The sequence below is a fragment of the Pelecanus crispus genome, chromosome 4 (assembly GCF_030463565.1).
Source record: "Pelecanus crispus isolate bPelCri1 chromosome 4, bPelCri1.pri, whole genome shotgun sequence".
Taxonomy (NCBI): Eukaryota; Metazoa; Chordata; class Aves; order Pelecaniformes; family Pelecanidae; genus Pelecanus; species Pelecanus crispus.
Window position 1 is genome coordinate 60,858,986 of NC_134646.1, and position 16,936 is coordinate 60,875,921.

Below are 16,936 nucleotides of genomic sequence, written 5' to 3' on the forward strand. Positions count from 1 at the left end.
TGCTGAGGGGTGGTCAAAATTTTCATACTGCTGACTAATCATTATTTGTGAAAGCAGAAGTCTAGTGTGAACCTCTCCTAGATACTCAGCTTTCTACTGATGTATTTCAGGACTTTTTCTATGTTATATTACAGATGCGGAATCCTGAGAATTAAAAAATCTTCAAACATTACTCCACAATAATTTCTAACTTCACTATTTATCTGAGATCTGCAAGAAAACAGAGAGGTCTTGGTCCACAACCAAGAGTACTGCAGTGTAGGGCTTCACAAACAACTTCCTCACGATGAAATAAAATTTTAATTAAATGAGCCAACTTTGCCTGGCTCTTTCAAGTGAAATCTTTGAACTGCCACATCTTAACTACGTTAGTTACAGTGTACATATGCCGTAGAATGCAAGAGTTTATCTTATTCTTTAGTAGAAAATAAAAGTGACTAGAAGCACATACTAGAGGCTCTGCACTATTTGTCCTTAACTTAGACTAAAAACAAGTTTTGGGAATGTAGCCCTCTACCTTTTCATTCCTATTCCTACTTCATGACCCATTGTATAAAAATTCCCAAGTAAAGATGGTGTCACTTGGTGAAAAACTTGTAACCACAGGATTAGAAGAAAACGTTATGACATTCTAGGTCACATTAATGATATACATACAGTACCACTTTCAATAACAAGAAAACAATACTTGAAAATAAACATTAAAAACCAGAAAGTTCAGAGACTTAGGTGAAACTTCTAGAATATGACACCCATAATACTTCAGTTCTGCCCAAAGAGAAGCCTGCCTAATATCTTCCTAGCTTTATGCTTGGGTCATAAAAAAAAAAACCGTCAGCAAAGGCCACTTCAAATTTATTTCCTGCATCATTTTTACTAACTTACATTATCTCTTCTTCTATTTAAATTGACGAGAGCTCATATAGCTTTTTGATACATACTTCCTTTTTTTAGTTACACAAAAATCTTCTAGGGTGTTTCTGATTCATTGTGTTAATACACGTGTATTAAAAATAAGGAATCGACACCAAATTAATTGCTTATATAAGTAATTTGATTTGGGAAGCAAAGTACCTAATGTAACAAATGTGAGGATATAAAACCCAAATTCATTAAAAGTATAATAGTTCTAACAGTACATATTATTTTATTGACAACAAATAAGAGTCGATAGCTAGTCTGAGTACTTCAGCTCTAAGGCAAATCTAAATGGCCACTGAAGTTTGGATTAGGAGAAAGATTAAACGCTTGGTGTTGGCTTTATTTGTTTATTAAATCAGTACAACCTTGTTAAAACTGTATCATGTATCCCATTCTTACGGTCACCTGCCCATTGTGAATGTCCCAATCCATCGATCCTTGAGCCTGGAGAGAATCATTTTATCTAAGCCTGGACTCAAAGCCAGATTAAATGCCTTGTCTGGTGGCACCCTTCTAGATTTCCAAATCAGTGTCCGAGATCTCCTAAGTGTTCCTTGCAGCTCCCAGTCATTTTCACTGAAATCCTTCTGAGCTGGTTTCACAGAGCCTATGGACATTCAAGGCTTTAACTCCCCCAGGGCAACACTGCAGGGAGACAAGGAACACAGGTGTAGGAGAGAAATTTCCTACCCACATGCTATTACACCAGGAGTACTTGAGAGCTCCTCAGCCTTTGCACATTTTCCTCCCACACCTTGTAAATCTGGAATTTGGCATACTTCACCATAATCTTATTTACTTAGCCCTTTCCTGTCCCCTCACCCTCCGTGACTGGCAGGCCGTGCCAGCCCCTCTGCGGTGCCCAGCAAGGCCCCGTCGCACACACAGCCCCTGCGGAGGAGCCCGTCCCTCCACGCAGACTGGTCCCGGCCGCCCACCTTTAATTTGCTCTATAGAAAAATCCATTAGAGATTTTCAAAACTGAGAAGAATGATACTTTTAGGTGGTTCAAGTAACCAAGAGTAGTCAGCTGAAGACCTTGTATTAGCCTTGATCGGTTAAAAGTCACCTTTTTGTTGTCACGCACCTTCTCTGAGCAGGGCAGGCATCTGGAAAACTTTCTAGCCACCTATACTTCAGACATGCAGGGCACATAACGCAGATTCAAAACAGACAGATATATCCCACTTTGCTACTGCCTTTCCAGACATACCCCATCTCTTGGAAATATGAAAGAATATTAAATTACAAAGACATTTTGCATGGAAGGATTTCCTGAGTTGGCTGGCAAGGGCTCCTTCAGTCTGCATATTCAAGTTCCTCCTGAAGATTTATAACTAAATTAATGCTGGAGAAACTCATCTGCCAACAACGAGCAGGAGAAATTTGGACGTCGACGCGTGGATGCTGCTCTTCCCCCCCATCTGCCTGAAGAAGGGCCATTTACTCCCCCCCCGGCCACGGCACTCTCCGTGCCACCCCACACACAGCCACCGGCCCCGTTTCCTCATTCATCCCGCCGACCAGGCCTCACCGCCGCCGGCAGCTGCCCGAGGGACCGGCCAGGCGAGCCCGCGCAGCCCGGCTCCCTCAGGAAGCACCAACATGTCTCCCCCCCTCCCGCACACGGCGCTGCCGCCCTGCAGCCGGGAACCCGCCGGCCCCGGCCCCCCCCGCCGCCCGGGCCTCGCCCTCCGAGCCGCCCGTTGCCCCCCGCCGCCCGGGAGGCGAGCCCCGCGGGGTCGGGGCCCGGCCGGAGAGCGGCCCTCAGGCCGCGGCCCGCCCGGCTCGGCCGCTCCGGGGCTTTTGGCGCCAAGCGGGAGGCAGCGCTGCGGCGGCCGCGCCCGGTACTGCCCGCCGCCGCCGCCCTGCGCGGGGCTCGGCGGGCTACGAGACTTACTGGCCGGCCTCGCCCCTGCCCCGGGGCCGGGGGATCCTGGCTGGGCGGCGCCGCGGGCCCGGCCCCCGGACCGAGGGCGGGCGGGCAGGGGGAGGGGGGCGGCGCGGAGCCTCCTCCCGGGCTGCTCTTCCCCGGCCGGACGGAGAGCGGCACTGTGTCCCCGCGGCGCACGCTCCGCCGGAGCCTCCCCCTCTCCCCAGCCGCCGCCGCCGCCGCTGCCGCCACCGAGCAGCCTCCCCCTCCCCCCACCCCTCCCCGAGCAGGAGCCGCCGCCGCACCGCGGAGCAGGGAGGCGGCGGGAGCAGCCAGGGCAGCGGCCGGCAGGGGTGGCGGCGGAGCGGCGAGGACCACCCGGCACGGAGGCTACTCAATGCTGCACCTTCCGGAGCTGCATGAGGTAAAGGCGGCTCCGGGTCCCGCTTCCCTCCGTCCCCGCTCCCCCCCCCCCGCTCCCCCCCCCTCCCCGTCGCCCGCGGCCGGCGGGGGTGTGTGCGCGGAGCCGGGGGGTGGCGGGGGGCTCTTTGTGGGCCCGGCCGGGTGCGGGGCGGCGGGGCGAGGAGGGGCTGCGGGGCGAGGGGCTGAGGGGACATGAAGTTGCGGGAACAAATGGAAAGTGGAGAGTGGCCTGGCCCCCTCCCCGGGGGGGCTCCCGCCGCCGCGGGGGGGGCGGGCGGGGGGCTCGGCGCCGGGCGGGGGGGGCCGGCGGGGCTGTTTTGTTTGCGCTCGCCGCCGCCTCCCTCCCTCCCTCCCCCTCTCCTGTTGGTTTCTCTGCCTCCTGATAGTTTTGAGGCCTAACTGTTTAGGCCTCGTCTCCCGGCTCCGGGGCCGGTGCGCCGGCTCCGAAGCCCCCCCCTCCCGGGGGCCGGGAATTGCACCCCCGGGCCGTAACGGGCCCCCGGCCCGGGGGCATCCTTCGATCGAGCCCGAAATTTCATTGTAAAATCGTCGGCTCCGAACTAACAGTGTTGGGCTGGAGCAGCCCCGCAATGAAAGGAGGCGCCGGAGGGGAATGGAGGGGCCGGAGTTGTGGGAGCGGCGGCGGCGGCGGCGGCGGGCCCGGCCTTGCTCCGGCGCCGCCCGGCGCGGGGGGATGCGGCGGCGGCGGGGGGCGCAGCCGGCGGGGGGATAACCGGGGCCTTCTGCGAATTGAGGGTGAGAAATGGAAAAAGAGGGTTAGAAAGTCGTTTCCATTCTGCTGAACTTTTGTTTTCTGACCGATAGAGGCCGGTAGAGGACTGTGGAGAAGGAAAGTTTATAAGCAGCAGCACCAGGATGGACTTCCCTGCTACCCAACCAAAACCTGCTGCCGACGGTAAAATCATCTACTATCCTCCTGGAGTGAAGGAGATTACGGACAAAATTACCAACGATGAGGTGGTTAAACGGTTAAAGGTGAGAAATCCTGGCCACCGTCCCCTTCCCTGCAACTTTTGTTCCTTAAGGTAAACATTTCATCACGGGAAAGGAGAACTGCCAGAGAGCTGTTGCCTTGTCATAGTTGAAATGTCTCCTTCTTGCCTGCACACCTTTATGGGAATACCGCTTCCTTGCTTTTCCGTAAAAGAGGAGGCGTCGGTTTTGTAATTCGTGACCGTACCCTTGCGAGTTCTCTCAAAGCCAGAGTCGATACATTAAACTGCTAATTTGTACGTGAAACACATCCACGGTTTTGGGGAGAGGTCTGAAGTGGAATCATAAGTAATAATTGCAGGATACCTTACCAAAAATTTTTGTTGGTGAGCTAGAAGGTTTTTGTGGGTTCCAGCACTTTGAGCAGGCATAGTTGAGCCACGGAAACAAGTAGATCTAGTTAAGGGTATTCTTGACTGAAAAGATAGCACTGTTCACAAACAGTGAAGGTGAATTTCTAGAGTTTGTAGATGGAATTTTGAAATTTTGGTATGATTTTGCAACTTGATATAATACATATAATTTCTTTCCTATTCGGTATAACTGGTGCTTGGCAAAGTTGCTAAATTTTCATAAGCAAAAGGGACTGTTACAAAAGCATCTCCTCTACCTGCTTGACAGCATCCTGGGGGACTGTGAGGCTTATCTCTTTTTTTTTTAAAATCTCTTTTTCCCCTGGAAACATGAAATACTACTGTAATACAGTAATATTATTTCTTAAGTCTATGCTGAAAACGGAGAATAAGGTTGAGCATTGATCAAATATTGGCACAACTCGTTTGTTAATACTATGGTCTTTGGACCAGAAAGTTGTCGTAACCTGGGATTTGGTCCTATGCCCAGAGTGGAGGTGTAGTAATAATTTTTTAGAGATTGGAAATATTCTCTCATCTGATGATCTGTTTCCATCACAACAGTGACCCCACAAAGACTGAAAAACAGAAATTATGGATTTGGCTAGTCAGTACATCAAAAAATGTCTTACCTATAAATGTGGAGAGAATGTAGGCTTTGTGCTTTGCTTTCAAAGCGGCAAGGCACATGTCAGTTGTTTCTTTGAAAACAAGCCTTGTTTTCCAATTACAGTTTTGAAAAATTATTGAATGGACAAATCCAGCCTAATATTTTCAAAATTCCAGTGGAATGTTGCCAGTTATAGGAGAAGATCCTAGAGCTTTGATTGTTTGGACAGAGACCTTGAATCGAAGTCTGTGCGGAACGGGGAGGAGTGCCGTTTTGGGGTGCTTATCGAAATGGGTATTTTATTTTGTCCCAGGTGGAGAACTTGCAATGGTGAGCTTGCCATTCCTAGATAATAGGAATAATAGAATTTCAAAGTCATGCATATATATGTTTTGCTGAATTCACATGTGTGTGTTGGACATAATTTTCACACTAAGAGCGGATTTTTCTCCCCCCCCCCCCCCCCCCCCCATCACTTTTTTATGAACTCCTGTTAAGGAATTCAGATGACCTCAAGACTCTAGACTAGCTTTAAATGGGAACAAATAGTTTGCTAGTGGACCTATCATCACTGAAACAGCAGAGGAAGATTTGTCTTACTGGTTCTGCTTAATCTGAGTTTGAGGAATATTTTTGGTCAGATATTGGCTTTATTGAAGCATAAAGAAAATTGGAAGTACTGCACACTTTGGAACTAAACCAACAAGTCTTTTTTCCCTTATGATTTTGTGTAGACACATATATAATCTTAATGAAATCCAAATCTTTATATCAACTTGATTTATAAAACCAAATTAATTTTAGTGTGTGGAATATTATGATGATGCAGTGCTTGGGATGGAAACGCTGGAAAAAGTTTTGTTCAATTAAAAGATAACTTTCCACAACTTTAAATATGACTTTAGTATTAAAAGCCAGCTTTAGCAGAATGTAGAAATTCAGGCATGAATCAGTCCTTGAAACTGTAGGTTTTTTGCCGCCTTCTTGGCCATGCGTGACCTAAAGATGCTCTGTGTGTCTCTTACAGAAGATGCATGTGTAACTTGGTGTTTTGGCCATCAGGCTTTGGGTCAGTTCTTGCAAATTTTTGTTCTTTTAGCTTATTGAAGTCATGGTCAACTTAACTGGTTAAAAATTTGTGTCCTTATTAGCAACTTTTCTGATACCACATCTGTATTTTTGTGTCCAGACCTCTTCTTGTAATGAAGGCTTTTCTTATTATTGGAACTTGAGACATTCTGGGCACCTGTCCCAGAGTGCCTGAGCAGCAGCTTTTGTGCCAAGGACTTTAAAAAGAATGTTTTTCTATCCTTTCCCTCCTTCTGCTTGGGGTTGTGGGTAATAAAATGTAGGCCAGATTCATTTACAGTGTTTTGATATATTTGCATGATAACATTAGCACTGTCCTGAAAATGGAAGTATTCAGAATTTTAAAATCAACATGTACCTTCTGATCGATGTAGAAAGGAAAAGCCTCTGGACTGCCTATGTATGATGAATGAAACACCAGTTCAGGTGTTTAATGGAGTCAAAGGTGGTTTCTGGTGTGTTAGATTACATTGAAGGGTCGGTGCCTTCTTGGAGTGGGACAGTATGTGGTGTATAATTTCAGCTATTGAAGAAGTGATTTTTAACTGTGGTGTGGCTGGGGACAAGTGTCTGTTTAATAGATCCAACTAAGTTTAACCAAACTAGGCAGCTAGCATGTAGCAGAAAGTTGAGGCTTACTGTACTTTGACTACAAAATGATTTCTTTTTTTTTTTGCTAATGTTCGTCTTTATAGTGCAACTGTTCAAGTTTTATAGTGATTGGTTTCAGGGCTGTAAGTCAATTTAGTAAGCTTGTCACTTTAGCTTCTTGATGTAGTAAGGCTTGTGGGGAGATGTGATAACTTTTATTTAACCAAGCGATAGAAGCAGAAAAGAACAAGCAATTCTAAGGCACCCAAGTAGTCCTTCAGTTCCAAAATCAAGCCAGCAACTAAATACAACTTGAGAACAATTGTATTAGCAATACTATATTTCTTCCCGTACGATAGTTGAAGGTTGAAAGAAGTTTTAGAAACTCGGCATTTGCTTTGCTGCAAAGCTTCTCTATGACTATTGAAATTGTTTCAAAATTGGTTGCATTTTACTGCCTTGTCAAACTCCAGACTTGTATATTGTTGTCACTAAACTATTAAATCTCTCATATAACTTTCTTTGGTCACGAGAGAGTATTCTGATGTCATTTATATATAACCTTGTCATCATTATGAATAAGATTAATAGTAGTGTGCTTAATTGTCAGATATACTAAAAATAGCCCCATCAATCCAAAATGCATAGAGTTTCTCAGAGACCGACTTAAACAGCCTTTGTAGGCAAAGCCAGAACTGCCACTGAAAGAAGCGGCTCTCTGCTGCTTGTCCCAACCTGTGTTCTCTACCCTCTCTACAAGCATGTTGTTTTGCCGCATGCCAAAATGGATGGGTGAACAGATCTGGGCTAAAACTTATGAGTTAAATAAAAAAACAAACCTGTGTTAATTTTAGCCTGAATCATTTTCTTGCCTGATTTATCGTGAGAGCTCACAAATGCTTGTGCTGGCATAGGGGAAAAAGCAACTTCTTTCTGTGGCAGTCCTGCCTTAGAGCATTGGAGGAACTTCAGAGTTGATTTGAATGTGAAAGTTTGCAAATGTTATCTTTTGAGATAGTTTTGCAGAAACAATGCAAAAGTGCCCACCTCTATCTCACCTGCTAGATTTTTTTTAAGTAAAAGAGGTAAATACGATGATCAATTCGGATATAGCTTTGTACCAATAATTACACAGTTTGGTAAAGCGTATGACAAGTCTGTAGAAAAAAGGAAAATATTTATAGTGCAGTGGTTTATTTTACCTATAGATATTAGTGTAAACAACGCTAATTCATAAAATCTGTAAAAAGCACATTTAATCAGACACTAAAGATACAAAAGTACAAAAAAAAAAAAGGAAATTTCTGAAACCTTCCAAAGGAAAAGGAGTGATAAATTAGTTTCACATTTTTAACAAAGGTTTAAGGCAGTGTAAAACCTATCTTTGTGAAATTTAGAGTTTTATAGGTTAGAATTTATTGAGTGTAATGTAGTTGTTCTTTATCATAGCTGGGCTTAGTATTCTGTTTACGGGGGGGGGGGGGGTTGGCAAAATGTTGTTTGGTTTTGGGGAGCGATTTTCCTTTTATTTTTCAATCAAGTAGTCTCCTTGCTTTTCCCATGGTGACAGCCTGGCAAGGCATTTTCTGTGAAAGTTTCTTTTGATTTCCACCCCCTTCTCAGTTCTCCCCCTGCCACCCCACCCCAAGGCCTAGCTTGGGATCCTCTGGAGAGGTTAGCACTCCTAGTGTGCCTTGAAATCTTCCTTATCTTGTCCCATGGCATTTCTTAATTATCTGATGTGTATTTGTGCCAGAGTGAAACAAACACTCCCTCTCCTTCTTCCCATTGTCTTTCTGCATGTGATTAGATGTTGGCCTCTTTGTAGTTGGGCCTGTTGCGTCTTTATCTTTGGAACATTATCCTCATATCACTAGAAATAGTTAATGCTAATAATTTATCATATTATGCACAGGTGTTTTTTTAGGCATCTGTTACATAATGTTAAAATTGAGAAAGGTTGATTTTTTGCTACTTAAATGTTTTGAAGTAGGCTGGAGGTATGTGAGAGGAAAAAAAAAAAAAAAACCTTGCTCTTTACTCACCCTGATATCTCTGCATAAGTTAATGGCCACTCTCTGAGATTGTGTAGTTGGACCTTTGATCTAACCTGGCTATGCTTAGGTAGTTATTTTGAAGGAAACTAAAAAATATAAATTAGAGTATCATATGGGAGAAGAAAATCTATTTTGTGTTGTGTCAAACACTAGAATTTGGTATGCTTGAGGGGAAGAGGCATACATATTAAGTACGTTGGATAGTATTAGTTAATAAATACTATTTGCTGGCAAGACTTAGATGACATGGGTATTTTCGTGGCTTAGACCTCCAACTTGCATGTACTTACATGCTTACATGTAAGAATTATAAGTAGTTTTGTGGAGTTTTTCATATAGCTAGGTTACAGAAATGTTCCTCAGTTAATTATTCTAACAATTTTAAAACTTCCATTAATTGTATTTGACTGCAGTTTGCAACGTTCTTGAACTATTGCTGGCCACATAAGCCTAAAGCCAAATTTCTAATTTGATTTTGCTTATAGTTTAATCTTTTTAATTAGTTTGACTCTTGTAACAATCAAGTTTTTCATTAACTAGGACAGGCCACTAGTCAGAAAAGAAGAAATCTTGTTCTGATTTTTTTTTTTCCAATGGAATATTAGCTGTTTGCTTTGCAAATGTCCCAATTTAATCAATCCTTAGAGAAATGGACCATGTAGGCTCACCCAGTTCATCCAGATGTTACTTAATTTCAAATTGATTGATGGTGAGACCCTTTGGGTTTGTATCTGATAATTTTCTTTTCTTACAAGTGCATCACTAATTAATGGCAATTTCACATGTACAATGTTATTCTAATGGTTTCCTGGCAACAAGAAGATAAATATATTGTGAAAGAAAAGAAGCCCAAATTTGAAAGGGGGGAAAAATAGAGGTTGCTGAATTAGGAATGATAACTTCTGATGATTGACCACCAAAATGGACAGACTAGTTGAGAAGTCCTTATGCTGTCATTTATTCTATTATAAACCTCAAAGATTTACTAATTTTAGTCCTGTGCTAATGCTTTTTTTGTGAGGTGAGGACATGATGTTAATCACAGTTTAAAAAATGGGCAACTGAAGAGCTACTGAAAGGAAAAAGAAACAAACCCAAACACAAGAAAGACAAGCTGGCTTCATATGCCTGATTTGGCATTTCTAAAATGTGAGTTCTGAAGTGACTGTGCATTTTGTTGCACTTTACATGTTCAGACCACAAGTTCCTTTGATTTCAGTTACATTTCTGAGTGCCTAGCACTTCTGTAAACCAGGCCTCATCATCTCTGCTTCTTAAGAACCCAGAAAATGACAAATGTTTTCTGTGAAAACTTTTGTTACAGGCTGTTTAACAAGCATTGTATAGAAACTTTGTAATAGGTGGGAAGGGAAGCTAGCATGCAAGTCTTCAGGCAGGCTTAACTGTTTTAAAACATGGCACAGAATATTCCTTTCTTGCAATATTTTCCTTAAGTTATAGTCTTCCAGCTTCAATAAATAAGAAAGGTGGCCTTTGGGCAATACGCTCCTCTACCAAACAAGCTTGATTAACTCCAGAGCAAGTTCTTTCTGTGGACTGAACAAAGTAATGGGTTCAAGTTTTTGGTTGGGGTTTAAGGGAAAAAAAAAAAAAAAGAGAGAGAGAGAAAGGTATGTAATCACCAAATACTGTATTAACATTAGGATTGAGGAGACTGACTAGAGGTTTGGGAAGTAGAGGATTGTTTACCTTGGAAAAGAGATGAATAAGGGTTGTTGTGATAAAAGTACACAAAACAATGAATGACAGTAAATTAGGAATTTCTTGGTTTGCCCCCCTCTCCTGAAGAAAGAGCATTCATTGGAACTGAAACTTAAAAAAATTGTTGAAGGTTGAATACTTCTTAGGGTTATACTGGAAGGTTGCAGCAGAGCAGAGCTGAACTGATGTTGTATTTAGTGTAAGTGACATGCTCTAATCATATAAATCACTTACTTTAGGTGGGTGTGCCTGTCGGTATGTATTTTTATGGTATAATGTGTGAGACTTCTTGTGTATTCAAATACTTTAAATAAAGTTTGGATACAAAATCCTTGACATATCACTGCATTCTTATGAGGAGTTTGTATGTGTAAGTTTGCAAACAGCAGGAGCCTTAGCTATGCTCAAAGACTCATAAATGAAGTGTTAATCTCACAACAGCGCTATGAAGTGAAAGAAAAATTGTCCCTTGGTTTGCAGACAGTAATAGGGAGATGATTGATAGGAAGGGAAATCAAACATCATCTGAGGTTACTTTTCTTCCTTGTCTACTTGAATCAATTCAGATTATTTTTGTCTGCTTAATGCCTATGTGCATCTTTTGCTACCAAAAAGAAAACCAACAGACAAAATAATTAGCAGATCATTCATTCACAGTACATATTATAGCCATTTTGGTAGTTAAAGAAACCAAACTTTTGTCTAGTCCCCAATCTATGTTAAACATTCTTCATATATGAAATTTTTCCACACTGCAATATCTTCTTAATCAACGTTGTTACCTGGAAATCTAAAACACATGCTTATTATTGGTGTCACTCAAAGCAATGTGTGTTTGCTGGCTCTGCAGCTGCAGCAAACTAATGAACTGTATTCCCACTGCTGTGCTGACATCAGAATTTGGCTGTTGCAAAGATGTCTTAAGCATGATGAAGTACTGTTAAAGGTAAACAAAGATAAAATTGGCACAAAGTATGTTCTTGCTTAGAAAGGAAGGTTGAAAACTTCGTGGTAACTAGATAGCATGGGATAAACGTGTGTTTTATTTATGTGAGACAGATGATACGTACTTATCTGATGGAGATGTCAGAGCTTGCAGTGTTAGGATCAGTTTTGCAGCCACAGTGGGGGGAAAAAAATCCATTGAAATTTAGTGTGAAGACTGGTCAGCCTTTTTAATGTCTTAGTTATTCTCAAGTGAGTTCCTATTTCTTTCTAGATGTTCAGTAATATTACCTAATCTTAATGGTACTCTATTGTCTCCTATGAATATAGCCTGTCACCTTTTGCTGGAACACTGTTTGGTGTAGTCAGCAATTTTAGGCCTTATATTATGTTTTTAGTGTTGTATTTTAATACCTTATGGTAGAAATTAAGACATCTATCTCCAGGAGATTTGTCAAAACTTTCCAAACTGTTGAAGCAGAGAAGAAGTTTTGTACTGGCAAAATATATTCATAAGCATTAGAGACACATGTCTTTTCTATTTACAATAATTTTTTTGAACTGATACAGACAGTGAACATGAAAGAGAAGGAGAAAGAACATTTTAAAATGAGTTTGGAGAAATCAAATATTTCTAGAGTCTTCCCCCAGCCCCTTCTTTGCTGGCTATAGTGCCTGAAAAATGCACACACTTAAAAAAAGTAGTAGTTATGTTAGTGTTTAGTAGCATTAGCATTTGCTTGCAGTCACTGAAGAATTCCCTTTTCCTCTGCAATTGTAGTCTCTGTCTGTCTTATGGCTTTCTATGGAAATAACCTGATTGACCATCAGGGAATAGTTTTAGATCTGCAGGAGATCTGCATGTTTACAGTATTTTTTTTTTTTTTTAAATATTGTCTAACTACTGATCTTTGAACTATTTTTATCACTGCATTTAACATGAAGGACCATCAAAAGACCAACTTCAAATTTGTACTTATTATGAAAATCTTGTTCCTGTAGTTTTAAGTGCCCGAGAATTAGTCTCTCAAAAATTGAAAAGAAACATATTTGTGTTTTTCAGTTTACTTTGTATATGCAATAGTGCTTTGTCTGGACAAATGTTTTTAGCTTGCTTTTCTAATGGAATAAGGTTTTAGACTGATCAGCCAGTCTAATTTCTTTGTTACTGATCTTCCCTGAAGTTGCATTAGTTCAAAACTTGCTGGCAGTTGGGCAAAGGTTTTGGAGATGCAAAATTTGTCTAATTGGTGCTGAGCAGAATAGAGACATCCAAATTCTGTTTAGACAAAGGAAAACGGACCAGCACTGTTAAACATTTCAGAAGGTAGCAGTCTGTGTGCTAGCTGGAATAAAAGCAACTAATTCCCACACGTATGTTTCAAATGTTGTAGGGGGTGTGCTGCTCCCTCCCCAGCTCTCCAGGCACGGCACCCAGAGGGGAGTGGGCAGGGGGTGCAGGGGGATGAGAGTGAGGGATGCAGAAGGGAGTGAGTTGGCAGCCCTCTTGGGTTGAGTGATGAGGAACAGATCTGTTGGAAACCAGCCATCGTTAATTTTGCTGCTTATGATAAAACTCATTTCATATAGCAGCAGTAAAGGAGATAAACAGCTAAAATAAAGCACAAAAACTTTTTAATACTCTCTTAACCCACAAACTGGTAGAGGGCTGTGCATGGTATTTGAAAATATTACTAATTTTTAACTTAAAGTGGTGTTTTCTAACAACTAAAAATGATACCTGCGTTCTTTGATCATCTTAATAGCATATCACATAAGCAATTTTCATTACAGAAAGGGTAAAGCAAAAGTGAAAAAAAACCCACTCAAAAGTAGCTAAAAATCTCAAAAGACGATTGCTAAGTTCTTTAGTTTTCTTACATAATTTGTTTTTTCTGTTGCTGCTGAGAATCGTGATGGTGGTGCAAATGCTGAAGTAAAATGTGTGCAGTGAGAGTAGAGTTGAACTCTACTCAGTTAAACTGATGTCTTTACTTCTGCCACCAATTTAATGAAAGGAAAATGCTGTTGGATGTTTCCTCTTAAAATTTTTCCTCTACCTTCGGGTAGAGTAGTCATAGTAGGGTAAATCCTGTTATTTTAATATAATTTTGTGTTTTAACTGTGTTGTTCTTCTGTTACTATTTGAAAATACATGCATGTACTTAATTATCCAAAATGTAGTAATGGTTCTCCATAATAAACTCATTATTGATGTTTAATCAAACCAGAGTAATAATTTAGTAGGGAATTATTTGAAGTTAAATTTTGAAGAATATAAAAATTTTTCTGTTCTGGTGATTTAAAAGAGTGAAACCTGATACTCAGTCACTTGACTCCCGCTGACTGCAGTGCCCTTCGTGGGTTTTAGTCCTGATGTCCTAGTCAGTTAGAAAGGATACAGTTTTTCTTTAAAAACTTCATTTACATGAAACAGTAAAGAGGAATCATTCAGAAATTATGCCCCTTTGTTCACGCAATGGTGCAATGTATTGTAGGGTGAGTGAAGGGAAGTTTAATTCTTAAGCTGTTGCAGTAATAAGAATGAAGTAAAGCAACCTCAATACTTACTTTTTGATGGTAGGAACAGAATTCAGCATTCTGAGGGAAGGTGGAAAAGGTTACCCTGTATGTTTGGTTTTTGACAGGTGGTTCTCAGCACTGAATTGCTGCGGAGTTAACATTCATTCACTTACAAAGCGAAACAAAGAAATGCAAGCAACTTTAAAGCTTTTTGCTGAAAATACATGTTTATTTAAATAGCTTAGTCAGTCACCCCTTGTAAATGTAGTTGGCATGTCTCACTATTTCTGAAAAACTTATAATCCATCCCTTCTCTAAAGCTCTCACTTCTGCTATTGCCAGTAAAATTCCAGTGGCAAGAAAAGCAGCACTATTTTTGCTTGTGTGAAGTCAGTAAATGAAGGTCTAGGAGTTGCATTTGTGAGCCGTTAGTGGCATTTTTTCTGAGAAAATATATGTAGAATATGAAAGTAGGCATAACTCTGCAGCCTAAAGGAAACTGGGAAACCTGGAAATAAGGTTTCAGCTTTGTCCGAGTTGGAACTGGTAGTCTAGACTGCTGTAAAATCATGAGAATTTTGCTTTAGGAAATGGAAGGGTTCACGAAGTACTAAAACTACATCTTTGTAGAACATAATACGTATTGGTACAACTGGAAGTAGGTCGGTAGAAAACCTAATAAGTTGTTAAAAAAAATCTCTTTGAACTGGGAGTGAAAACCAAGTTAAAGGCTATGTTTCTAAACCTCAGCTGGGAAAGCGCGGGTGGCCTGTAATGTTTTCCAAAGTTACGCTCTTTCAGTCCTAGCCTTTGTTTCCCTTTAAAGGCTAAAACACCTTCAGTCAGATCACAAAGTAAAAAGGCTGCCATTTAATTTTGTTTCATTTTGACATCTTTGCCTATTGTTCTTAGTTTAGGTTCTTGTGCAAACCGGAGCATTCTGACTGCGTTGGATTTGTTATGTAGATTAAAGCATAGTCATCCTAGAGCTGCTGCTCTGTGTGCCACGCCATTTCTGATGCTAAAATTGGTTTCTGATACCCATATACATCTGTGAGGATGGAGTTCTCCACTACATTTTGTCTAGCCATGAAGCTGGTTTGAGAGACATCTTCAGGGACTCTATTACACTGTCTCTGCCTCCTGAAAAATTGTACTGTGGAGCTGTGCCCAAATTCACACTGTCTTGAGACTCTTCAGAGCCACTCCGACTTCAGCCTGTATGTGGGCTGTGATAAGTTTAAGTTTCTGTATACTATCTGATTTAACGCCTGTCAACACTTTGCTTAAAAGCCTGGCATCATGCAATATCCCCATAAAATTAATTTTGAAATGAGCTGTTCACCTCAAAATTTTATAAATGAGGCAAATATTAATTGCTAGCATTTTTAGAGGATTTCTTGAGGGTTTTCCTGCTGCTTTTCGTCATCTTTATCAATCTTCTGCTCAAAAACAAAACTATGGACAAAACCAATTTCATCAGGAAGGTGAAAAGGTGGAAGGGTAAGTAATGACAGGTTAGTTCTGCAGAGTATTGCGAGTCAGCTTAGTAATCTGAGCTGACCTGCATAGTGGGTATTTTAACATAGTCAAAAGCAAGTTAGTTTATCTAAAAATAAAAAAATGCAAGTCCTCTTTACAGAGTGCTAGAATGGTGTTTTGGAAGCTTGTCATCCTGACACTGTTGTACCTGACTACTTTGAGTACTCTTAAGTTGACGCTGCTGCTGAAGGAAACAGTTACTCATCTTTACCACTGCTGCCATTGCTGTTCAGGGAGAAAAACGATTCAAAGTCACTTGCCTTATTTGAGTCAGCAGCACTCTCAAAGTTGTAGACACAAATCAAGTTTGTGAAGAGTAAGAGGAGAAAAGGAAAAAAATAGAAGTACATACTGACTTGTAGGCAAGGAGGGGGGAAGTAGCATAGTTGGAAAGGACGGAGTTGCTACACCAGTAGCTGGAGGATTGCCCTGAATCAAACCCTGGTGTGCTTCACTCTGCTGGAATGTGTGGAAGCACAAACACCAAAGCCAGCACTTTGAGACAGTGAAGTACTCTTGCTTGTATGGGGGCCGTCCTTTTCCACACACCAACCCAGGTGTGTCTGTGGTCTGCAGGATACTGGGTTGTGGAAGTGATCCTATTCAAAAATGCTGTTTTTTCTTTTTTCCCCCCAGGTTAGTTTTTGTTTGGATCAGTGTGACTTAGGCAGTCATTTACTACACAAGGGGGTCCTGCTTGTGCTGGCAGAAGCTTTATGACAGTCTTGGGGTGGCAGAACTGTTACTTGCAGTGACAGCTTAATTTGGAACACTGTGTTCATTGGGTTTGACCTTACTAAATCAAGTCAAAGATTCATTAAACTGCACCCTAAGATTGGGCTGAAGCAGTCCCACCTTCCCCTGTGCATTTGTACAGCCATGTAGTGAGCCGGTTCAAGAAGGAGATCTATCTGAAAAGTAACCTGGCCAGAAAAAGGGATTTTTCAGTAGTGTCACTCATCAGTCACATGCATTTTGGAGCAACGGAGGGACAGGGCTGACCAATTTGGGTTGACTCGCACTGCTGTAAAACTGCACCCTAAGAAATTCTACAGACATCCCCCATCCTCCCAATTTGGTGAGGCAGTAGCTGTATACAAAATGAAGTGTGTCTCTTGTTTGGACAGCTGCAAGTGTAAGTGCAGTGAATAATGTGCTACTCTTCTATGTCTTAAAAAGAGACTAAGATACAGGAGAATGTTCTCTGGTTAGAAACAATTGAAATCAGTGCCGTGTTTATACGCGAATGCATGGATTGTGCTGGTGCCGCTAA

General features: G+C 41.8%; 1 protein-coding gene across 2 annotated transcripts in view; it reads left to right on the forward strand.

Annotated features, from left to right (window-relative positions):
* The first annotated feature begins 3,191 nt into the window (after positions 1–3,191).
* Positions 3,192–16,936, forward strand: part of PDS5A (PDS5 cohesin associated factor A) — an 87,447-nt gene continuing 73,702 nt past the window's right edge. Inside the window, exons 1-2 of one of the 2 annotated variants that reach the window (XM_075709916.1) lie at positions 3,192–3,218; positions 4,043–4,213. In XM_075709916.1, the coding sequence (XP_075566031.1) occupies positions 3,192–3,218; positions 4,043–4,213 (198 nt within the window). Of the gene's footprint in view, positions 3,219–4,042; positions 4,214–16,936 lie in introns of those variants that run through there. The other variant, XM_075709917.1, reaches the window with a different exon arrangement.